Here is a 26,235-nt window from a genome sequence, read left to right as displayed (position 1 = left end):
TTGGATGAGCAAGATAATTATACCCTTGTCCACAGCAGATGCTCTGTTCTTCGCTTTGGCAGTTTCCCTGTTCAGTGTGCAAATAATTTTCTCTACTGAAGTTGGTAGCTATTTGCAACAAATATATTTCTTTTCCAGCAAAGAATGGATCCCTTCCATCACCACTTGCAAATAAATAGCAACGAAATTGGAGTTTTTATTGTTTCGAACCCACACACAAATCTGATGTGAAGCAAACAGAAATGCATACATACCCCATGAAATAATAAGAAATTATTTACCAAACAGTTGAAAAACTACCTTGTAACAATTATTTCAATACCCTTATGAAAATCAAGATTTAAAAAAAATATGTCAGGGCTAGTAGGCAAGTAAAGTTTTAAGCCAGACATACGTAAGTTTAGTTAATCATAGAAAAGACCTTTATTTGCATGTACTTCTAAAAATCTTATGATCTCTCTCTACCTCTGTATTTCTGTATCAGGCAAAATTCACTTTATACATATATTTTGAGATCCAAAATACGGAGTTCACTTCCTCCGTGCACTTCCTGCACAGTTTTGACAGACCTGTATGACTGCCCTGTGTGTGAAAAAAACAAAGGTGCTCTCCTTGGTCCCTGATCAACAAGTACATTTCCATAAGCCAGTACACTCACTTGTCCAGGGTAGCACAGCTGCTGCAGCGTGTCCGTAAGCAGCGGCTAGTGCGTGTTGGGCAGAGTGCCGCAGAAGGAGAAGAGGAAGAAAGGAGATCTATTTTCCAGAGTTCCCTTTCTGTGTTTTTACCACAAGTCCTCATGTCGCCATGTTTTCAGAACCGCATAACGCAACATGCATTTATTTAATAAAACTAAGAATATAATTGGGGGTTGGGTTTCTGGATTATCCCTGGGTCTCCCAAGAATAATCATTGTTGACAAGATTTTTATGGTGAAATTCAACATCCAGCAAATGATGAAGTACCAACTGAAAGGTTTTCCTAGGTCTACATGCAAGTGCTGAAGAACAGAGGTGTGTCTTGTCACACACCCTGTCCTCAGCTCTTTGGCGTGGCAGGGGTGGCAACGGCTATCGAAGGACAAAATTTGGTACACAACATTTATCACCGGCAGAGGCATTAGGGAAATGTCCCTTGGAGCCTTAAGCAGGGAGGAGATAAATCCGCCAGTGTTAAAGGTTTCTCGGAGGAGGTGAAATTGGAGTCAAGATAAATAGGTTTTGCGGCTGGGAAACCTAGAGGAGGGTACCCCATAGGGTGCAACAGCATGGATCGGGAGGCAGCAGATTTCTCTGCTGCCAAATGCCCTCATCAGAGCGTTCTCAAAGACCCCGGTTTAGCTGCATGACGCAGTAAGGATCACTGGCTGGTGTGCATGGGGACACTGTCTTCTCTTGTTGAAAACGAGTTGAAGCTGAAAAGTCAGAAGAAATCCAGTATAATCTCGATAGGAGTACCATACTATTATGTGTATTCATATCCTAATACAGATTTAATAGCTCCAATATTTATAAATATGTTTCTAGTTGTATGCAATGGCCACATGAGTGTCCCTTGAGGTAGTATCAACAATAGTAGTAGGAATGCTGGTATAATAGGATTCTAGGTTCATGCAATGTTAAATTAGATAAGTGGCAACTTTTATTTAGATGGTACTAGCAGGGCCCCAGGTCATTTTTACTTTGGATGTTCCGTATTGGATTTTTGTCTCTGTTTCCAGATGGAGAGAATTGCGTATTCACCAGCCATTCAAAGAACTTAACTACTGCTCAAAACGTGCACCCTGAGTTCTGAGTAACTGAGTAGGTCCTGTGTAAAGCCGGGAACTTCCTCCCCAGTAGAATGATCAATGCCTCACTGGGGACATGATCCCTCCCTCTCTTTCCCTTTCCCTTGATCTTTCTGCTCATAGGCAGCTATTCTATCCTTTCTGCTCCAATCACACACCACTCAACACGTATATGCTTCCGTACCCTTCCGCCTTTGGGGATGTATCTATGTACACTCAGTAAAAACAACCACCCTTGGGATATTATTCACTCTTTGTAGAGAGTTCTTTTAAGGTTTTAGGATGAGCTTCATTTTACAACTAACTTGTATCCATTTCTAATCATTGTTGAACCGTCCCTGTAGTTGCTGGGCTTATCCTGTGACTCGTCACATGCAATAATGAGGTTTTTGCAAAAATAAAAGAAAACAAAGATTTCACTGTAATTGAGTGCTTATTCAAGTTTTATAAAATATTAGAGAATGTATTAGAATATAAAATATTAGAATATATCCTACCCAGAGTCAGAGGACCACCTAATTTTTCTTTGATGTACATCGCTGATTTGCTTCTCACTGTGCTTTTCATTCTCTAAGGATTACCACCAAGGTCTTCCGTGGAAAAAAAAATAAGTTAGAACCAAAAACAGAGAGTGTCATTATTCTTCAAATAATTTAATTACTCAGAAATGCTTTCTGGCGAAGCATATTTTCTAGCATCTTCCATCTTCCTGCTATTTATCCGTACTGCAGATTACCTCATTCGTTAGTTCTGACGTGGGATTGTATTTGTATCATTGCCTGACAGACGTGGTACATGTTTCAGTCTTAAAATATTCGACTCTGAGCTCAGCGCTGCATACTTGGGAGATGATGTTAAATCAGCCTCGGAGACACACCGCTGTCATCATGCCAAATAACTCAGGGGAAAAATGATAAGGGTATAAGGAGATCAATAAGGCAAGAGAATGCGTGCTTTCAAAAGCAAGGCAAAATATGAGAAAGCCTATCAGTCAAGCATTGGGGCGTAAATAAGGCAAGAATATGCCATGTTTGGGACACCCTTACGCTAGAGTGAACCATTATACTGTGAGTAGTAAATTTCGCTTACATTTGCCTAACTCCTTTACTACAGGTCATTCTAAAATACAGCCGTAAGACTCACTGGCACATTGATCAGTCTGGCATTGCTCTCCCTTCTGTCCTAACAGAATAAAATGAGGAGGTGCCTGATGAATGCTGAAGACATTGCCTGGGCCATTTAGATGTGAGTGGTCACAGCGGAGCATTCTCTCTGCCTGATGATGATTTGTATCACACACATCTTTGTAAATATGAATTATGCAGGTGCATTTCTGCCCTTTGAAACGATATGACTCAACAGGGCCCTCATAAGTGTCCAGTTGCATTGGGTTTTGGGGTGGAAAACAAGCAAACTGTAGAAACTGACAATTTGGAAATGAAGCCCTTTATTGAGTAGTAGGTACTCCGATGTGCCTCAGAAAGTAACAGATTCTCTTTTATAGCAAAAAACAGCATTCTAAATTTGCAAAATACATGTGAATGACTCGCAGACATGGGGGCAGTAAAATGTATGAACATTTGGCAATCATAATTTAGTTTTGTGGGCTGATGATGGTCAAGGGAACTTTGTGAAAATGTCCCAGAGCCCTTGAATGTCAGGCTAGGAAGTGTGATCTTTAGACTATGAAGGATGTTTTAGCGTTTTCTGTTTTCTACTATGGGGACAAAGTATGAAAAATAATTTTAGTTTTAGGAATATAAAGTGTAAGGCTGTGTGGGGGGCAGATTAGCATATTTGGAGCTTGGGAAGCAGGAGCACGAGTTGGAGACAGTTGCGTTAGTCCACATGTGCAGTGCTCCCAGACACGAGTCTAGAAGCAGCGGGATGAGTGGAAAAGACAGATGTGAGGGACACTGAGAAGGAAGCGTAAGCAGGACGTGGTGCCTGAGTGAAACACAGCCGTGACATAAAAAACAGATGTATCCAGATGTTAAGTGACCAACGCACAGTTCATTTGTAAAAAACGGCCTCTAAGTTCAAGTTGAACATTCAAGGCATCATGTGCTGTAAATGTCCATGCTATGATGTGGGGGGACACTTGCAGGTGCCCTTCAGAACAGTGAGCCATTAAGAGAAGTGTCCAGAAAAGGTAATCAAGAAACATGGGCTAAAAGCACGTTGGAGGCAGAAACAACAGCAAGGGAGAAACATAGGTGCAAATGATCACACAAAGCACCTACATCTAAATATGGGGGACCGCCTGTTGGTATGCCCATACCAACAAATACATTTCCAACATGTGAAGTACTCCCAGACATGAGTATAGAAGCAGCAGAATGAATGGAGAAGACAGACAGGTCTTTTTTCCATCTGTCTGGAAAAGGCGGGAAGGAAAGGTGGGTCACACAGTTAGTGGCAGCAGGTTTGCCTGAAAGCTGATGAAATGTAAGCTTTACAGTCCCTCTTTTTCTCCACCCTTTTCAATATCCTCTCTCTAATCTCATCTTCATTTTATATTCTTCTCTCTAAAAAAGGCCAATGGCCATCCCAATGTATAAACTTTAGCCCCATGAAAGCCACCTCTTTTTCATTGCCTGGCCACATCTTCACATGGTCGTGTGGGTTTGGGAAATTTGTAAAAGAAACTTTTTAACCACAACTCGTTAAGACCCTGTCCTTTCCAATTCAGCTTCCGCATTTGCACTTTTTCTCAGACAGTGGTGGGTATTTTGGAATATAGCTAAGGGGAAGTAAAGTGGCCAGTGCGTTTCGATTGGATGTAATGAGATGTACGTTTGTGTTATCAGTAGCTGCTCCGTGGTGAGAATAGTTTCTAGGAATACTCAGACTTCCCACTATCCTGGGTGCTGTGGCCGAAGCATGCTGCCACAGGTCCTGCTGAGGCAGGCGTGTGGCCTCTGACACCTGGCCCGAAAATATATGGAAAGTATGAGAAGAAACAGATTTGCAAGATACGGAGCCAAAAGATGATGTTATGCAAAATTCTTCCCATTTTTCTATCCTCAAATTTACTATGCCATCAATTTATAAGCTATTACCATTAATGAACTGTGAAACTGAAGAAAAAAAAAACTATTCTAAGCTATCAATAAAAAATACATTTCCATTAACAACTAGAAGAAAAAATTATCTGTTTATTCTCTGTACAGAAAATATAAAATTACTGCTATATGATGAGGCAATCAAAGAGTATGCAGACCAAAAACAGAAAAAAGAAAAACAGAGGGAAAATTATGTTGAAGTGTGTCAGGGAGTTAATATTCTTATTTTCAGCATTTTTGATATTTGTGTTACATGACAACTTTTTAAAGTCAATAATTTGTCCTCTTTTTCACTCAAAATAATATTCATTTTTATACCTAATTTTAGAAATGTTATTTATTTCCTCTTACAGAGTCCCTGAAATGGTATAAGTTTTGGGTACTACCAAGTTTGGATCTGTCCCTACGTTGGGGGTGGGCCTGAACGTTCACAACACAGTATATAAACAATGCTGACCCATCCATGAAGACTGTTATAAGGTTGAGCATTTGCTATGGTCTGAATGTTTGTGTGTCTCCAGAAATTCACAGGTTAAAATCCTGATGCCCAATGTGATGGTACAAGGAGGTGGAGCCTGTGGGAGGTGCTTAGATCATGAGAATAGAGCCCACGTACATGAGAGTAGTGGTCCCATAAAAAGAGACCCGACAGAGACCTCCCTTTCTCCTTGCATTATGTGGAGTCCAGGACCTAGAAGAGGGCCCTCCCTGACCATGCTGGCACACTGGTTTTGAAATTCCAGCTTTCAAAATGGTGAGGAATAAAGTTGTGTTATTTATGAACTGCTCAGTCTGTGGCGTTTCATTATAGCAGCCTGAATGGGCTAAGTCTTCGTTGCTCTCAGTTTCCATGGGGGTCAGCCTTTCACTTTCACCCGTCTAACTCTACTCTGAATATCCCAGTTCTCTGATTGTTATAATTGGGGACTGTCTGAGTGGTTTATACGTTAGTGGAATATATTAGTATTCCCTAAAGAACTATACCCAGATTCAGGCTAAAAAAAAAAAGTTCTAGTTTCTGCATAGCATAGTATTTGAGAAATATATTTAAGTAGGACTTTACAACTGGTTCAAGTCAGAAATATGTGCTCCAAGTCAAAATTGTAATAAACTATATACTAAAGTCAGGAAGATCTCAGTAAGTAACTAAGTACCACTTAGAAGTTTTAGGAATTATAACTAGTTTAATTCAGGGAAGTATTTTCAGAAGTACACAAAAGATTTTGAAGTATGGCCAATGGAGAGGACTTGTTCATCATTTATTAATACTCCACTGCCAGCAAGACAAATGTAAAATAATGATTTTTATTATATTTTATAATGGAACAAGTAAGATACATTCTAATGCACAGGGGATCTCCCACTGAAATTTGAGTTTAAATGATGAACAAATTTGGAAGTCAGTTATCCTTTTCCTAACTTCCCCCAATTTCTCTGTGTCTTCAGTAAAGAAAAGAATCTTTGAGACTAGGTAGGGATAAGACATGTGGATATTGTTCGGTCACTGGAACTAGTATGTCAGCTGCAGCCATAATTTTATTTTTTATTCTGTTCATAAACAAGTCTTATCTTTATTTGACCTGCTGGGGTATAAAGGTAGCTCAAAGTAAATTGAACACATTGGGTCATGCCATTCTCGGTATTCTGATCAAGAGTACGCATGCACAAAAGCATATGTCTTTTTTTGTCTTCATCTGTGTCCATGCACAAGGTTGTAGATTGCATCTATAATGAAAATCGATGGCCAGATTAGAGGCATGTCTGTCTGTCTGTCTGTCTTTACAAAGTGCTAGCATGACAGAACCTGGCCTTGCCAGCAGCCTTAGTACTGACTAAAATGGATCACTAGTGGAATCCAAGAAAATGAAAGGAAACATGCCTTTCTACATAGCACAGCCAGCCTCAGGGGGAGTGGCTGGTCAACACTGTAGAACATGGTAAAACTCCAAACAAGGCTTCTCCACCAGCGGTGCGAGTGCTGGGATCTCATGCTTCTGCGTGCTACCCTGGTGTGGTCCATACTTCAGCGACCTTCACTTGCCTCTGCTGAGATCAGAACATAACATCCATAGGTGCCTGTTTTTACTAGATAAAGAATACTCCTGTGCCAAGAAAAAAAATTGTGTAAAATATGAGCCTACTGATAGACTGTAACTCATCTGAGTAAAAGCCATCACTCTGTTAGAAAGTTTTATGTGGCTATTCCATTTTTTTCATTTTACTTTTATCTTTATTATTACCTATTTCTGCAAACCAACAAGGAAAAACAAGCAAATTAATTTCATTTATTGTCTTTGAGAACTCTGGTTATAGAATTTGACCAGTCCACATTTCCATTTCTCCTGATACTTAAAGTGATGACTGGGAGTTGTAAAATGTTGTTGTTTGTTTATTATGAAAAGCGTAGCTTATGGTAAAATAAGCAGACATTCTGATAAGAATTAGCCTTGGACACAGGCACTCTTTTCTCTTACACTAAAAGTAAATATAGACCACATTTTGACGCATATCAAATTTCTCCTTCATTTGCCTTCTATCCTGTAGTTATATATGCTGCTAACTTGTGCTAACTTGATGCTAACTTCACCTGCATGGACTGTTTCTCTATTTTCGTTTCTTTAATATTTAAAGGCGTAATGGCCATTGCTTATGTTTTATTTTTTAAAATATTTTCTCTTAACAGTATTTAGCTTTCTATATTATTGTGGAATTTAACATGACTTCTACTTAGAGCCATACATCACTGAACTATGATGATACATTCTAAGAAATGCATCTTTGGGTAATTCTGTCCTTTTGTGAACATCACAGGGTACCCTTACGCAAACCTAGGTGTATTCCTAATACGCACCTAGGCCAGAAAACCTGTAGAGCTTGTTACTGTACTGAATCCTGTACATAACTGTAACACAATGGTAAGTATTGGTTTATCTAAACACATGTAAACATTCAAAAGGTGCAGTAGAAATGTGGTGTGAAAGATAAATAGTACACCTGTCGAGGGCACTTCCAATGAATTTCCAGACTGGCAGTTGCTCTGGGTGAGGCAGTGAGTGAACAGTTTCTGAATGTGAAGGCCTGGGACATTCCTGTGTAATACTGTATACATTATAAACCACGTATACGTAGGCTTCATAAATTTATATAAAGTATTTTCCTTTCTTCCATGATAATTTAACCTTAGCACACTATAACATTTTTGCTTTATACACTTTTATTTTTTTTTAATTTTACAACTCTTTTGTAATAAAACTTGGCTTAAAACATGAACACTGTGTAGCTGTACAAAAATATTTTTTCTATCTTATTCTTTCGACTTTTTTGTATTTTCCTCTACTTTCTAAACTTTTTGTTAGAAACTGAGATATAAACAAACACACATTAGATACAGGGTCAGAATCATCAGTATCGCTGTCTTCCAGCTCCACATGGTGTCCCACTGGCGTCCCTTCAGGGACAATACCACTCAGGGAGCTGTCATCTTTGATGATGACAATGCCTTCTTCTGGAACACCCGCCGAAGGACCCTTTTCGCGAAGGTGTCATTCTTTTCAGAAAAATGTGCAGGGTGGCTTACTTGATTATTTTTACCATAGAGTCACTTGTAAGCAAACACTGTGCCATGAGCATTCTTCTTTATTAGTGAAGATTTTTGCTGTTAGGGTCCAGGTTTTCACACTTTTTAAGGTCACTGAGGTCTGCAAAAGCTTCTGCTAAACCCTTCACTGTGGATTTTCTTGAGGGTTGTTTTTCTTCTCCTATAGTTTCCTTTCCTCTTGCCTCTTCTTCAGCTGTGCCTTCCTGTCCTACTTCCAACAATGGCTCCGGGTCCACTTCTAGGAGCTACTCAAAGCCATCCCTGGGTTCACCTTAGGAGCCACTCAAAGCCATCCCCGTCCACACCCAGGTTAACGTTGTTTGCCATCTCAGCTGTAGCTTTGTTGATTTTTGCACCTCTTGCACTGTGGTGTTATAACAGTTAAGTCACCACTAGATGATAAGACTTTTTCAGCTCCATTATAGTTTAATGGGGCCAAGGTTATACATGTGGTTCATTGTTGACCAAAACATTGTTATACAGGGACTGATGGTCTATGTTCTGTTATATGAATGTTGCATCATGGGTTAAATTAGCAGTCTTTGGTAGAATATCACTTTTCTCTAATTAGATCCCTTTTTCAAGTCAAAATTCTGGGCAGAAATTCTTAAAGTCAGCAGCTTCAAGAGATCTATATATAAGGAGTTTCGATTTCAGGCTGCTTTGCTACACGGTCCATGTTTTGTAAACCTGAAAAATTTGCTTACTGAGTTTTGCATTCTGTATGATGTTGGTTATAAGGAGTGAAGAGATATTTATGTATTGTATATTCTACATGTAAGTTAATATGCAAAGCGAGCTTATTAAAATGTTTAACTCCACACACTGGCATTTCCTGAATGAAGGAAGACTTATAAATCTACCAATACTATGATCTCAAGGAGGCCGCTTTCACCGTTATTCCAATAGTTAATGCTATATTTTAGCTTTCGTGCTGGATGCTCTCATAGTTTAGTTTCTTAGGTTTGGTCGTCTCTGTTTTGATTTCGCTTAAGATGTGATCAAATTTGTGGTGTTAATGGTCTTCCCTCAAAGAGTTTCAAGTGGGCCCTGAGTGTTTGTACTGGAAGGAATGATGACGTAATGACATTCTCTTTTCAAGGAGCTCTCTGTTGGCTAATGAATAGAGAGGTTCTCTGAGTCCCATCTTTAAGAAATTCTTATATTTCCTGTGCTGTTTCTCCATTAGATCATGGGGATTTACTAAATCAGTCTGCACCGTTCTGCCCACACACTTGCTCACGGTGCCCTCTGGTCCTAGCAGCAGAGACAGCCACCGAGAAATATTTATTCTGTCTTCCCAGGGTATTTCTAGCTGCTTCTTTCCTACTCTTCCATTCAAAACCCTTTCCTTTGTTTATGTCTTCTAGGATGTTAGGCCACTGAATAGCAAGCATTTCACCTATAGTCACATCCATTTGGCAATGCAGCAGGGGGCTGGAGCTGGCTCTTCCCACTTGGGAGAGCCTATTGCTAACTTCTCAGAAATTTCCTGAAGCAGTGGTTGAAGCGTTAGTTCGTTAAAAGCAGCCAAATAGAAGTATTTACATGACAAAAACAGCAAAGCTATACTTCAGGGTTTTGTTTGCTTTGCTTTGCTTTGCTGTGCTTTGTTATCTCAGGGACCTGGATTATCAGCACTGTGCTTATTCTGAGTTGGTTTTCTGATTGGATCCCCCATTCCAGCCAATTGGCCTTCTACAGACTGGAGCAGACACTGAGGCTTTTTTCGGGAAAGGAAAGGGATGGTGACTGTTGGAAAACTCTTGGTGATTATACTTTAGAAAGGGCTTTCCTTTCTGTTTGTTACGTCACACAGGATACTCTACGCTGAAGCAATTTTGGAAATGGATAGCAAGCTCTTCAGATGGCGTCCGTGTATGATAACTCCATTTCATATAATAAACTATGTGCGAGTCACCCCAGGACACATATCGTACAACTTGTTGGAAATGAGGGAGATAATTAAACTGAAATAAAGAGTTTAAGCAGTTGTTTACCCACAAAATCTCCTTTCAGGGCAGCGATTTTTAAAAGCCTCATTATTTTTAGTGTTAGAAGCTATAAAGTTGGTATAGTTTATTTTCTGTATATAAAAGTCGTTTTAGTTAAGGGCATGGACATTTAGTTATTTAACTGATGAGCTGTTCCCACTTATCAGAAGAATAAAATATATTTGGCAGTGCTATATCTGATTTGAATGAGTACTTTCACAATTTATAGATAATTTCCCTGAGTCTGTATTTTCTAAGAATGACTTCCCTTGTGAAAGTCTATGTTTATCTTAAAAAAAATCCTTCTGTCTTGCCATAAGTTTATCTGGTGACAATTAGTGTCAGTAGCTAAGATAGTACTAAGTAAGCCTAATGTCTCATTGAAGAATGACATTTATTTGTAATCTAGAGAATTTCAGTTTGACAAACATCAATGGGCATTTTACTTTGTGTTGTGAGATTTTAAACCAGACGAACCAGAGTTTTCTGCATCATTCAATGGACCACCCCATATACTTCTTACTCAAAGGAAAATTATTGCCATGATTAATAATGAGTATTGTAAAAATGCTTTAGGATTTATATGATAACAATAACTAGCAACTGTAGAGTACTTACTGTGTTCCAGAATTTATTCTCAGTGCTTAACACACAATCACATATTCAAAATGTTTAACAGTTTTCTAAGGTAGTTATTATCCTCAGATGAGGAAACTGACTCAAAAAAGATGAGGCAATTTGCCTAAGGTTGTGCAGACAATAAATGTTGAAGCAGGTTTTGAACCTGGATGGTGTGGCTTCAAGGTCAATGCTCTTAGACCAATAACAGTAACACTTCCTTCTTCTTCAGCCTTTGGAGAGTATACCAATCAAGGGCAAATACTTTTTATTTGCAGGTCTCTGAAGCTTTAATCACTTATTTTTAAGGAAAAGAGTAATTTGGAGAAGGAAAAGAATTGACTTATCATTGGGGATAATTCATTTTCTTAATTATAGAAAATATCACTGGGCAGAAAGAATCTTCAATAAATACATAACAGAGAAGATACATGAAAAACTGGATATATTCTTGCCTTGGACGATATGACTCAGTTGGTTGGGCATCATCCCACACACCAAAAAGTGGCAGGTTTGATTGCCAGTTAGGGCGCATGCATGGGTTGTGGGTTTGGTCCCTGGTCAGGGCACGTGGAAGAGGCAACCAATAGATGTTTCCCTGTCACTTCAGTGATTCTTTTTCTCTCTCCTGGCCCCCCTCTCTAGAATCAATAAAAGAAAAAAAATAACTGGATATATTCATACTATTGTGGAAATTCTCTAAGGAACAAGGTGAATTAACTTAAAATATACTGAAAGGGGAGTTCATTATAGAGGTTTATAATTATAAGAAGTCAAATTTTGAATGTGTAAATATTTCATAAGCTTCTGATTTAAAGATTGAAATAAATTGATAATGACACAGTCGTTTTATTGCTTGATCCTTTTTTGAACTTGGGCATTAATTTATCTTCATAGTTACTATTTCATGGCACAAAACAGAATAAATGTTGAAAATATATTCACAGAAAACTATCTGTGTAAGTGCTCCTTCCAATTTTTATAGAGAAGAAATTATTTTGCATATATTAATTGCTATTGCATTTTGATCTGTGCTCTAACCTTGTCTTTTTGAGAAAATTGTTGTGTTTTGCAGTCTAAAGTTCTCAGATATAGGACTTTCAAAGCATAGGTTCTATTCACGTTTAATTTTGTTACCTCCATAAAATACAAATACATTGGCTTATAAAAGAACACAACTATTTTATGTCACGGAATATAGGTTATTGTTTATGAATGTTCTGAACTGACCCAGTAGTTTTCTGTAAGAACGCAGTCTTCTTCTTTTGCCTCTGTTTGGTGGAGAGGGAAATAGGATTGATAGAATAACAAACTACATGAGGGTAGGGGTCCTCTTCTTTTGGGTAGTGCAGGTAAAATAGATGACGTCATACTGAAAATCCAGAGCTTCCTACCTAGGCAGGAAGCTCATCTGCCCAAAACAGGGACATTTACTCTTTACCAGCAGTTTCTCTCAATTGCTCTTTTTTCTTGGTATTCAGCAATTTCACAATACTGATAAAAAGCTTTGTTATCGGCTAAAAACAAATAAAACCCATTTCGTTTCTCCCACAGATTATACTTTACTTCCTGGAAATTTCTTAATACTGTCCATTTGGGGTCAAGGGAGGTATCCATTGAGGGAGAGATTTTCTATGCCAAAATATAGACCGATCAACGAGGGGGGAGAAAACACTGAATATGACCTCTACTGAAAGAAGATGCGTTGCATTCAGAGAAATCTATGAATAGCAGCATGGAGATCGTGACAGTTATTTTGCTCAGCACATTCAGATACTGTAGATGTGTGTAGTACAGTGTGGGAGATGATGCATTTTACTTGGAAGAGTGACCTGCATCAGCACCGTGCAATAGAACTCTCTGTGATGAAAAAAAAATGTTCTGTGTCTGCCTGTCCGATATAGCAACCGCTAGCCATGTGTTTTTAAACATGTGGCTAGTGCAACTAAGGAACTGAATTTTTAATTAATTTGAATTTATTATATTTAAATTTCAGTAGGCTATTGTATAAAACTTCACATATCTGGAGTTAACTGTGGAATGAACTGGAGTGAAGGCTGCTTAGCTTTGGGTCCTGAATATGGTGCAGAGTAGTTAAACAAACTCGGAAAGTCATTTAACCTCCCCGGGTCTCAGTATTCTTGTATTCTCATGTTCAGTGTGGGAATAATAATGGCACCAAGTTCTGAGATAATTAAACAAATCAATTAGTATAAAGCTCTTTGAACTGTGTCTGACATATAATATATTCTCAACAAACATGAGCCATTGCTCTTCTTATTAATTATTTTGTGACCTTTGTAGATTTTAATGGTGTAGAAACTGAAAAAGAGATGGAAATGAAATAGGTCTAACATAACAAACAGAAAATGCTATGAAATAGGTTAGAATTTTAAGTGGTCCCAGAGGAATAACTGAGATGTAGACGAACAGAAAGTACTTATAGGGTGACCATATCTCCTAATTTGCCTCGGGCAGTCTCAATTTATACTTTGTGTCCTGGTTTAATTATTAATATTTCCCTGTTTTGCTCTCAAAAGTGTTTCACAAGTGTTTGTAAGATACATTTTGGAGTCACCCTGGAATAAGGTACAGAAATATAGCCCAGACATTCCAGGTAGAGGGAAGAAGACAGAATAAGGTATAGATGCAGATGTGACCACGGAGTGTCACGGAAGCCGGATGCACGCTTGGAAATAGAAGAAAACAGAATTAGATGTGGCCTAGAGAGACATAATGGAGGCGAGATGAAAGCTTGGATAAGGAAATTACATTTGGTTTTAATGCTGTTTATGATATCATTCCATATCTCCTGAGTCAACACAGATTCACTTTCAGAAAAAAAATTCTGATTTAATTGGACAAAATTGTTGGGTGGATCGAAAGGGCTTTATAACATTTGGTGTTTTGATTAGCCTTCCATTATTCTTAGTGATTTTTGCTATACATGATCAAAAATAAAATTCTTTATTTAGATTGCCCATTAGCTATAAGTAACCAAATCAGTAATATGTTTGGTTAATATGAAAAGTCGATGGAGTATAATTATGGCTTATTTTATCTGTTTTCAAGAAGAAGGGGAAAACTTCGAATGTGTTCATTCAGTTGCAATAAAATACCATGTCAGCATACCTTCTGGCGTTATTCTTTAAGCTACATATGTTCGTCTCCATTCTTGTTAGGTCAGCATACCAGATAAAGCTAGGGGAATTAATGGTTGGCAATATTACTGATTATAATTTTAGGGAAATAAAGGCTGTATTGGACTATGAAATATAGAAGATTATAAAACTATTGGAACAGAATCCATAGAGATTATGGAAAACAAAAGTAAACAGTTATTTTTGATTTTTAATATTTTTTCACATTTTTAATTGTTGTTCAAGTATAGTTGTCTCCATTTCCCCCACACACACCCCTATGCCAGCCATCCCGACTGCCCAGCCTCAATCCTACCCCCCTTTGTTTTTGTCCATGTGTCCTTTATACATGTTCCTGAAAACCCTTCTCCTTTTATGTCTTACAACGAACAAGAACGCAACTCAAGTGTAATTGTTTTGCTCTTCACGAGATCGCCTCTTTATTTCTGATTGCATTCTGAATTGAGAAGCTGACCCAGTGGCCCAGAGATCTCCACAAACAGTTGATGGTGACCTGTTCTGGATTGTCATTCTTTTCCCAGTGGTTCTTGCCCGTCGTAAAGCAGACCTTTGAGTGGACCTTGCATGGGTGTCCAGCCTGCGGCACATGGGCCGCATGAGGCACAGGATGGCTATGGATGTGGCCCGACACAAAATTGTAAATTTACTTAAAACCTTGTGAGATTTTTTTGCGACTAGGTGTCACAATGTATTTAATGTGTGGCCCAAGGCAACTCTTCTTCCAGTGTGGCCCAGTGACACCAAAAGTTTGGATCACCCTGCAGGTGTTCCTGGGACAAACAAAGTAGTAATCTGTTACAGGGACTGCAGTCACTTTTGGTACTTCTGGAGAATTCTAACAATTACTGTTACAGTGTAGCAGATATGGTGATCCATACCTGGGGAGCCAATCGTGGCTTTTTTTTTTTTGGCAGGAACCAATAATTATCACTATTGGACACATGAGCTCTTTGGGTTGTTTTCAAAGTGTAGACCTGACTGTTTAAGCTAATGCCGCAAGCGCCTCACGTTTTGAAGTGTGTTTTTTGTTTTTCTTCAAAGAGATCAAGAGTTGGTCAAATGCAGAAGGGTTAGGCAGAGACCATATGGCACTGGCACTTGGAAAAGTGAGCAGTCTTTATAAAAGGCTATCCGTACCATTTATAGCAGCCCCTCTTCTCTCGTTTGTAAATTTATTAGTGAAATTGGTTTACCGGTGCTTACAACGAACAATAACTAATTCGCATTTTTAAGTAGATGCATTTTAAATGTCATTTAATATCTAAACCTCTGAATGGAATTCAATGACTTTAGATTAAGCCTCGTTGTAAATAATACAGAGCCATGTGTAATTATGCAATCTGCTGAGGTTTTCAAAACTAGGATTTAGAGCAAAAGTGAATCGCATCCTAACAGAATTTTAATAAAACCCCAGTAGTGACTTGTAAATACCTTGAAACTAATTAGCCATTCCATCCACAATAATTGTTTCATCACTGCTTAGTTATTGCTTTTTTCGGTTCTTGATGAAAATGGCAAACCACCGTTCTAATGACATAGTTTCATCTCAAGAATAGTGACCCTTACATGCTGAAAAACAAGAAACGATTAACTCTTCTAGCTCCCCCTGAAAGGTAAGTTCTTCCAACTAGGGCTGAGGCAGCAAATGTTTATTTCAAGCATCTGCCTCATGATGATGTTGTTGCAGTTGATTGGAACAAAAAATATTTATTGGATATTGACTCTGTGCCAGGCACTGCGCTAAATATTTTATATGTCACTTAGACAGTAAAGCCTCACGACAGTCCTATGAGGTGAGATCGTCATAATCTCTCCTTTTATTATGGCAGAACGTTTAAGTGCCCAGTTAGTGGCAAAGCAGGCCTCTCGGTGGGCGATCTGGAGCTCTCAAACACCATATTACCACTGTTGACAGGAGCCATTACCTAGACCAGTTGGCAGAGAATGTGCAAATGATTGCCTTTTGTGCAGAATTCTGTCCTTTATTGCTCATTTCCATATCCGAGCTGTGGGTAGCAAGAGAGAAGTAGGGCAGGTTTTTACCAAACTCTATTATAAAAGGCGTAATTGAAACAATTGTTTTCTATAGTCACATTCTACATAATGGAGAGGCAATTGCCTAGTATAAAATCGCAAAGTGATAATGTATGTGGTTGATGAAACTCTGGCTAAAATTGCATGGCTTGCCTTAGATATTAATTTAGCTGCCTTTGTTATTGCTTGCATGGACAATATTCATAGTCACACTCATTTGAGGCCATTATAGTCACTCCAGTGATCACCGCAGTTTTTTCCATGTCCACCCTCTCATGTTGTGTTGACACTAGAGGAGAGGTCTGCAGAAGCAAGGTCATGTGGAAATTACACTGTCTGGGAGAGGAATCCAACAGCCCACTGCAGCGTTATCCACCAAGCAATGGATTACATGTGTACGTGCAGGCTAAATAATGTATGATTTAAGACAGGAATGTGGTTTGTATTCATTTTTGGATAGTGAAAGAGTTGGCATGTCAATCCCATGAGAGCCTTTATCCAGGGCTTTACCCTTGAATGGATGAAAGAGTACAAATTCTGTTGCACTGAAGATGAATAAAAACAAATTGGGGAGCCCATCAGCAAAACAGACTGCTACGTGATGCAGTCCAAGGCTACTCCAAAACCACCAGACCAACTGCTTCAGGATCCTGCCAGCAACCAGATGCCGGCAATAGAATTGTCTGAAGTTTGGCATCCAGGCTCTGTGATTCCCAGCCAAGGGGAATTGCATGCAAAAAATATTTTAAATTCTCTTTGTAAAAGAGTTATGTTTTCAATCAGAGGAAGAAGTACGTTTCAGACCTATTCTCCTTGCTAATGAAATGTGGCATCTCGACATTTTAGTTGCACGGGGTGGAGGCATGGGGTGGTGATGCCATATATACTTACGGGTAAGAACTTGAACTTGGGTTAGGCAGTGGGGCTTTTCAATGAAGTCGTTTCTAGGCGATTGGGTTAGTATCATTATTCAATGAGGGGTACTGTATTGTTCTTCAAAGAGAGTGGCTGGATCTGTTTAAAGCTCTGATTGTCAACCAGAGGCAGTTTCACCCCCTTGGGGAGCATTTGGCAATATCTGGAGACATTTTTAGTTTCCACATCATGATGAGGGAGTAGTACAACTGGCATCTAGTGATAGAAGACAGGGGTGCTGTTAAAGATTCTACAACATGCAGGACAGCCACCCGCAGCAAAGGATTATTCTGTCCAAAATGTCAGAATAGTGCTGAAGATGAGAACCCTGGTTTAAAATTATCTGGCTAGTATCTAAATATTGCAGCCTTATCTTTAGACAGTGGCTCATCTAATGTAGTTTGACATTGTATAAAACATGATTTTTAATGGTTTACTCTACCCTACTGATGTGTGAACACCATTTATCGGATGTACTGAGTGTTTTCTGTTAAAACAAACAAAAACACAATCTGCATCCTTCTGCAGTTTACCTCCAAAACACACAGGGAGTAAAAAGTTGCACAGTGAACCTCCCTCCAAATCCGCACACACACAAACCCCACATTTTACAAGAATGTAGGAGGACCCGGTTGGCTCACTTTTCAAAGTTGAAAAATGAGGCATATTAACAAAGCACACTAAATGAATCAGCTGTTTAGGATGATCTACAAGCCAGTTCATTTTCCTGTTATTAAATAACAAACCATGAATCTTGACAAATGAACCCCACTAGTTTGTCATTATTTGAAAAACTCATAACATGCTTGCTTCTGACGGTCACTTCCCTTTCGAAATTAAATTTTAAGATTGACCTTATTTAAATTCTGATAGAGGGAGAGAGCTTGTTAACCTTCATTTTGACTGTGCATTGTTTATCATCATCATTCTTTCCTTCCCCCTTTATAGGGGGCTCACCAGGCTCCCACTGAGTCACCCTGCAGGGATCACTGCACGGCAGCTTGTTGGGTTTTTACTGGCGCCCCCATTATTAAGGGGTGAAGTTCTGTGGCGTGGTGGGGTCTGCATGGCTTCCGGAGTCAGACTCCCTCAGCTCAAATTGGGGCTCCGGCCTTGTGACCTTGAGAAGGTCATTTGCCCTTTCTGTGCCTCAGTTTTCTTGTTTGTAAACTGAGATGGGTATCATGTGCCTCACTAGACTGTTGGGAAGACAACATGTAAGGTGCTGAGGAAGCACACGTTAAATGTTACCTATGATTATTTAGAAACTTTGTCTTAAGAATAACATCTGCAAAAATGGATGCCAAGTCATTTTACTTAATCTCCTAAAGAGGACACTGGTACTAGTTCACTGATTTAGCCACCCCAACATGTGGCTAAGAAGGCTTTAGCCCCCATCCCATAATCCCTCACGGACCCTCCCAGCAGCGCCACCATGAATAAACATCTACGTAAAATCTGCACGCTTGCCAAGCATATACAGTTTCGAGAGACGTCCTCTATCTCCCCCTTCAATCCAGTGCCATCCCAAGCCCTTCTTTTGAAAATCTGCCTTTTCTACTGGTGTTAACCCCTGACGCTGCGAATTCATAGCAACCCCTTGCCCTGTTGCAGCCCAGTGTTACAGTGTTGACCAACCACAGACCGTAAGTCCTCATGGCTCCTAAACAGGATTTATAAAGCGTGACTCTGAGCAATATAGCAGGGTCAGTTTCGTCTGAAGGAAAATCTTTTTACTAACATTTCTAAAGTTCTTCCTTCGTGCCTCAAACTGATTTACAAGCTAATCAATGATACAAAATTCCGGGTGCATTTAAAGACAAGGAATTGAGAAAGGAATCCGTCACATTCAACCACTTTTAATCAGGGAAGTGGCTGCTGTGAACTGTTAACCCCTAAAGATTATTGATGCTTTTTTTAAGATGCTGTAGTTTTAGTTATTTGTCTTTGGCAGCCAGAGCATAGAAAATTTTCTTTTGCTTTTCACAAATTAATTCATTTCGGCCTGTGCATTTGTCAGACATTCCCAGAACATTCAGCCAATGTTTTGTTGATTAAAAGATGTGTATTTTGCAAATGGATGGAGAGGAAGGAATTTATAAGTCTCAAAATCAGAGAATGATTTACAAAGCAGACTACTACCTGGATCACTCTGTGCATCGTTGACACATAAATGAGGTATTAAGAGTTAGAAAGAGTGTCAGCACTGTGTCTTCAAACCTATGGATTAATTGGTTCAGTAACACTGGGAAAGTCTACCTCTTTCAGCAGAATTTCTAGAACTCACAAACAAGAATATGACAGAGGAAAAAAAAAACTAACTTTGTGTAGTTTTTCAAAGGGCTTTTGAAATACATCCTTTCTCCACAACAGTCTGGTGCTCCCACTCCTCTTTGTAAATTACATACCTTGTTTCCACGCACTCTCGAGTTCCTGCTACTCATTCCAGCTTTGATTTGCTCTTGACTGTTTTGTTTAATTTTTTTCCCAGTGAATACATTGGGCCCTTTGCAGGGCGCATTCATTGTTTTAGGCACCGTGCAATTTACTAAATGGTGTTCCAGTTATGTAAAGTGCTCACAAAGACCCCCGAGGGAAAACAAAAGAATTAAGTAAACACCTATTGATCATCCTGTAGTTGGTGCTTTCTTATTTGATCAGTCAAGGGTTCAGTCTGAACTGGCCCATCTGATCTGTGATCTATAAAGCTACAGACATTTTTCTGGCTCTCTGGTGGTTTAAAAGGCTAGACAGTAGGAACAACTGCTTTAAACAAAGCCTCATTTTAAAAGAAGCCTGAGTACGGAATGGAATTCAAAGAATTTAGAGGGAGGGGAGGTGAAAGTGGTAAAAGAAGGGGAAAAAAAAGCACTGAGAAATTTAAGAGAAGGAAGCACATGGGAAGTAAAAGATACAGACCACCTGTCCTGTTGTGAGACACAAGACACCAGGATGCTACTTCAGCCAGGAGGTACTGAACACCTACTAAGTACAGGGTTTGTAAAGAGGTAGGACTTAAGGACTGTGGGGTGTCTCAGGAATGAAGCACAATTCTTAGGTCAAGAAGGAATGGTTTTTCCTGCCAGCCAAGAATCTTGATGCAGATATTAAATTCCAAAAGGCAATGAATAGATGGCATTTTATTCAAATATTGGGAACAGAAAATCTTGTCCTGAGTAATTCATTTTGAAGTCCCACATTAAAAATGTTGGTAACAAATTCGTACTCAAGATATGGTTGGGAAAACGTTTGTTTCAGAGAAGGTAACAGAGGAGTCAGAAGCTCTGGGTTTCGCTCCCGCCGTTCCTCCCCCGTCACCTCCCCATTTCTTAAACAAAATGCCGAATGCACCTCAGCCACTTTGTGTTTGCTGTTGACTATTCTGCCTTTTTCCTCCCACTCCCCACCACCCCCAGTTCATAAGAGGAAAGCCTGAGGGGAGGGAAGGCAATAGGAAGTCTGAAGTCCTTTACGTAGGAGGTGGTTCAGATGCTGGCCTAAAGAAAAAGTGGGAATTTAGAGGAAAGGATGATTGTAGAAACCTCTCGGAGATTTTGGTAGCTGACTGTATTCTGAGATCCAGGATTAGGGAACAGATGAAGCTGACAGCAAGGTTTCTAGCACGGAGGCTGGAAGAAGGATGGCAACACAGGAGAAAATGGGGTAGTTGTGATGGGTGGCTGGTGGGGAAAGTCAGGGGCTGAGAGCAGACAGAACGAGTTGCCCTTTGCAAAGTGCACGTAAGAGGCGTGGTCTTAGAGTTCTAAGAGGCATGGTCTTAGAGTCCGTTGAAACTGTGGACTGGGGAACATCCAGAATCCTGGAAATACATGTTAGACAGACTGTTACAGCAGGAAACAAGGCTGGGTGCTGCTAAAATGTGGCCTCTTGCGTGGGTTAAAGGCAGTGTTTATTCATTTTTTATTGTACATCATACAGCCTAACTATTTATTAAGCACCTACTTGCTGTTTGAAGGGTATGTACCTCCCACCCCTGATAAAACAGCTAATGTGTCTTCAGGTTAAAATTCGGCCAAAAATGTCCCCCATGGAAATCTGATGAATGTGTTTATTGTGTCTTTAGGTAGCATTCTGGGTTACGGTTGAGAATATCTGGGATAGTTACATAGACCAACGTCACTGGTAATACAAATGTGAATGAAAAATGTTATCATTATCATTATTTACTATTAATATTACATTCTTGTTATTGTTAACATTTATTGTGCATTTACTAATTTCCAGGAGCCATTTTGCTTGCATTGGCTCACTGAGTTTCGGTAAAAGCCCTATGACGCAGGAGAGTACTATTTTTATCTTCCTCACATTAATGAGAATGTTGAGTCTCGGGGAGGTTAAGGCACCACCCAAAGGTCACACAGCCAACGAGAGACTCCAGGGACTCCAACCCAGTCTGTGTAATTTTAGAACTTCTGAAGATATGCCTGTATGAAAAAGAAATAAAGTATAATAGGTCATATATCTACTATTTTTGCCATGTATAACCAGGGAGACTCTCAGATTGCACATATTCCAGGTTCCTGGAGGTCATTTTATCATTTCTATTTGGTCATAAAGTAGTGTGACAGGTTAGGGAAGTAATGCTCTACTGGGGGAGATTTTACTCCCCAGGGACTTGAGCAGTGTGTGCAGACATTTGTGGTTGTCCTGACTGGGAGATGGGTGCTACTAGACTCTGGTGGTAAAAGCCAATGATGCTGCTGCCACCCTAGAACGAATAGGACAGCCCCCGCAACAAAGAATTGTCCTAGCCACTTTGTCGATAGTGCCTAGGTTGAGGCCCTGGATTAGGGTAAAATGAAGCGAATCTTGACTGTGCAGTGAGAGAGTGGTGGCTGAGTCTTGCTAACGAAGTATTTTTCACCATGAAGCAGCAAGTTTGGGAAAGAGCGCAGAGATAAGATAATTCATTCATTTGTTTATGAATAGAATCACTATTTACAGAGCGATTTTTTTTTCAACTTGATTTTAGAGAGAAAAAGAGAGAGAAACAGAGAGGTTGATTTGTTGTTCTATGTATGCACTCACTGGTTGATTCTTATAGGAGTGTTTGCCCTGGCCAGGTTATATCAGGGATTGTGCTGGAGAGTAATGCTGAGGAAACAATATAAAGAAGTTGCTTTGGAGAACAGGAGGAAACAAGAAGTAGAAGCGAACCAAAGACGATTGGCTATTAAGCGGGTGCTAGGCAGAGCTTTGGTGTCAAGAGGGAACTTTCTTTTTTGATAGAGAGGAAGATGATATGCTACTTTATGGGTCTAAACAGAATCACAGTGGACACACTCAGAGGCCATACGCTACTGTCAGGAGCACCTGGGAACTTGTCTTTGTCCCATTTATGGCAAATTTTGCTGATCCAAATACAGGGCCAGAGAGGGGAGAAAGCATCAGATATGTTCTCAGAAGCGCACAGAATAGTGATGTATAGAAGTGTGTGCATGCGTGGATTGGAGAGGCCGAGCCATTTGCGTTGCTTTCGAGGTGCTCTGCTGGCCTGGGACTAGGTGCTGGCTTTGTTTTTCCAGTAACAGCCTTTTCTGTTTCCAGCAGTCCTATGCACCAGCTCCCCACCCCATGGCTCCTCCCAGCCCCAGCACAAACAGCAGCAGCAACAACAGCAGCAACAACAGCAGCGGGGAACAGTTGAGTAAAACCAACCTGTACATTCGAGGCCTTCCACCAGGCACCACTGACCAGGACCTAATCAAGCTGTGCCAACCGTAAGTGCCCTTCTGCTCTCTGCGCCGTTTCTCACCCCCATGCTCGCCCACCTGGGCTCAGACCACACAGCGCTTGCAAGGTTCTTGCTCCCAATACACTCATTCATTGGGGTCTCAGTGAGGAAGACTCTGTTGTGTGAATGGGATTCAAATTTGAGTTCTAAGTCTAGCTTACTTTAGGTAATAAAATGTGTTTACTTCATGGTGGGGAAGTGGAGGTTCTTGAGCAGGTATACATGGGCATACTGGCTGAGATGCAGGCATTAACCAGAAAGATGATGGGCAAACATCGAGTTGAGGCCTCACACCTTATGGCTGATGGAATCACTGATGAATCTCAGGAGAAAAGCTACTTTTCTCCCCTGAAATATTAGTGTGAGAAATCACGAAAACTCAGAGAATGTGGCAGATTCCAGGATGGTTATCTCCTGTGTTGCAAAGATTTCCCAGCAAGTTCTTGGTAAATATAAGTTTGTTGGGAACCAGGTAATTGGAGAATTCTAAGGCAAATTCTCTAGTTGCCTTGAAAATATCTTCTTCCAAGTTCAGTAAAGCTATTTTCCACTGAGGCCAAGAACTGCTAAGTAGCTTTGTATTTTCTAGGGAATATGGGAGTGATTAAATGCCCTTCCAAAGTAGTTTCATTTTTCTCTTATCTACCAACACATATTATTAACTCTCTCATTTCCGTGAACATAAATTAAACGTATTTAAAAAGGCGAAAGATTTATATGATCTGAAAAAAAACCAGGGTATAAATTAAACACATTTAAGTTTACCCTCCAAATATAATTAATAATGTATAATAAATTAAGGATCATAGATTTGTATTTTTGGATTGTTGCCTGATGATTTTCAAATATCAGCCCAGCTATTTGTTATTCGATTGTGCCTTAGCTGGGTATTTTTAAATTAGGGGAAAATATTACTCAAGTTTTCTTTTTCTCTTTTGCAATGCTTTTACAAGAAGGTTGAGAGGATATTTATTTTGTAAATTTTCCAACCTCTAAAATATTGGAAGAGGAAAACAAAGCAGACAGTATTTATTTGCCTTTGTTCTGGTTTTTAAGATTGGGAACAAACATCAAAACAACAGGAAGTGGCAGATAAACCAAAACACAAATACGTAACTATATAACCAGTTGACTAGGCAGTAAGTGGATTAGGGTGGGGACCCTTTGGAAAAAAATTATTTAGAAGCAGTTTTGAAAACATAATCAAGGACAAAAAGGTGCCATGGCTAAGATGTGAATATGTTAGGTTTTGGTCTATAAAATGTTGAGGTTGAGAATTACAAGGTAAATCACTCACTTTTTTTTTTGTTGTGGTTCTTGCTGTTAGGAAAATCGAAACCATTTTTAAAAATAAGGTCTTGGAAAATGTGAAAAATTGCAGACTTTTATGTTAGAAGCTTCAAACGAAATATCTCCTGTAATGAAATCTGACGTGAAAAAGAAGGGTAGCTATTAACTTTGTTTTGTATGTGAATCTCATTCATAAAAAACAAACAAACAACTAGATGGTACAGAAAGATTGTTTCCCATTGCTCTGTACTAGTCAGAGCACTCGTTGCAACACAGATTTCTGGGGCCCAAGACATTATGATTCACTCAGCCTGGGGAGGAGCCCAGGCATACCCATTTCTCATAGGCTCCCTGGGGTTGTTTATATTGGTAGATTTGGTGCATGCGTCTCTACAATAATATGAAAATCACTGACTATTTCTTATGCATAAAATTTCACTTAATATGTGAAGGTATTTGAGTTTGACTTCTGTGTATTACAACCTATACAGCCACCATATGATCTGAAGGCAGATTACTGAACCTCAGTACCCTCTTATAAGAGGTTACCTGTAGCCCTGCCTGGTGTAGCTCAGTGGATTGAGCATGGGCCTGTGAGCCAAAGGGTTGCTGGTTCGATTCCCAGTCAGGGCACATGCCTAGGTTGTGGGCCAGATCCCCAATGGGGGGTGTGCGAGAGGCAGCCACACATTGATGTTTCTCTCCTTCTCTTTCTCCTTCTCTTCCCCTGTCTCTGAAAAATAAACAAATAAAATCTTTAAAAAAATAAGAGGTTACCTGTAGCATCGGTGGTGCCTCTGATTAGTGCACTAGAGCCAATTGTTAAATATTCTGGAATTCTATGAATGATTTGTTACAAACTCAATATCTTGAAGTTGGCCATGGTGGGAGTATTTATGTCACAGGAATAAGGGAGCCCTACAAATCAGAGCTTTAAAATTTTTTTTTCTCTTTCTCTCTTTTTTTTTTTAGAGAGAGCAAGTTGATAAACATAACACTGATAGAGCATTATACTATAAAATTCTGTATCAATGTCTATTTCTGCACAAAAAATGTTGCCAGAAATATATAAATGAAAATTATTACCTAAAAGCCTGTATTGGCATTTTAATTTAGGAAAGAGATTTAATGATGTAGAAATACTATTTTGGAGAAACGAAGTTTTGTTAATGTTTCTTATGTGTGTTGGAGAAATTGAAAGAACGCTAAGTGCACAGAGGGTAATGGTTACCTGTTCATATTAATTTTTGCTAGCTAATAAAATGTGGCCCATGCTATTGTTATTATAAAAATATTTGTGGGCTCTCCAGCTACTGACGTGGTCTAGACCTGGGGTTTATTGCTTAGATTTGTTTCCCTATAGAATCTTACAGAACTAACATGATCAGGCAATGGGAATGTAGTAGAAATAGTTGTGCACCAAGATCTTGGTTTCATTCCTGGCTGTGCCATCAGCTAGGTAGTGGTCATAGACAATCTGTCCCTTCTTAACTTTGGTTTCCACCATGTGTAAAATAGTCTATGGGGACTTGATCATCTTTTAAACTTCTTCTATCCTAAAATTCTGATAGTTTACTGAGGACCTCATTAGTCAGTAATAACACCTGGTCTGGGCCACCTTTTATATCTTTCAGCAGGTCCCTAGTGAAGAGTTGTCGGGGCTACAACCTACACAGATACAGCTGCATGAATATGACTTGATGGCCAGGGATGCCTATGGCATGAGACCAGTGCAGGTCACGTGTAAACTCCCGTTTTGTCTCAGGTGGTGTTGGTCTCTCACGTTGCTCATCACTACTTTCCATTAGCAGTCTTCCGAAGATGCAGATCATTCTGCATTTCCATCACTGATCCAACACTTTAATTTCATCTACAAAACAGGTATTTGTTGGTTTAAATGAACTTGCTCTCAGGATCAATTTTCCATGTTTATTTCTATGAAATTATAAGTATTTTCGAGTTAATATTATCTTATAATATAGAAAATGCAATACTTGCTTATAACCGCAGTAATAA

The 26,235-nt window shown here is 39.5% G+C and overlaps 1 protein-coding gene across 9 annotated transcripts in view; it reads left to right on the top strand.

The window, feature by feature from the left end:
• The window catches only part of RBMS3 (RNA binding motif single stranded interacting protein 3), a 623,271-nt gene that overhangs the window by 125,464 nt on the left and 471,572 nt on the right, over positions 1-26,235 (top strand). For 5 of the 9 annotated variants that reach the window (XM_036031514.1, XM_036031516.1, XM_036031512.1 and 2 more), the window contains one exon: positions 22,743-22,915. In XM_036031514.1, coding sequence (XP_035887407.1) covers positions 22,743-22,915 — 173 coding nt within the window. The remainder of the gene's footprint in view (positions 1-22,742; positions 22,916-26,235) is intronic. The other 4 variants (XM_036031515.1, XM_036031513.1, XM_028518003.2 and 1 more) reach the window with 1 other exon arrangement.

This window comes from Phyllostomus discolor, chromosome 7, assembly GCF_004126475.2.
Source record: "Phyllostomus discolor isolate MPI-MPIP mPhyDis1 chromosome 7, mPhyDis1.pri.v3, whole genome shotgun sequence".
Taxonomy (NCBI): Eukaryota; Metazoa; Chordata; class Mammalia; order Chiroptera; family Phyllostomidae; genus Phyllostomus; species Phyllostomus discolor.
This window is presented reverse-complemented; position numbering and strand designations above follow the sequence as displayed.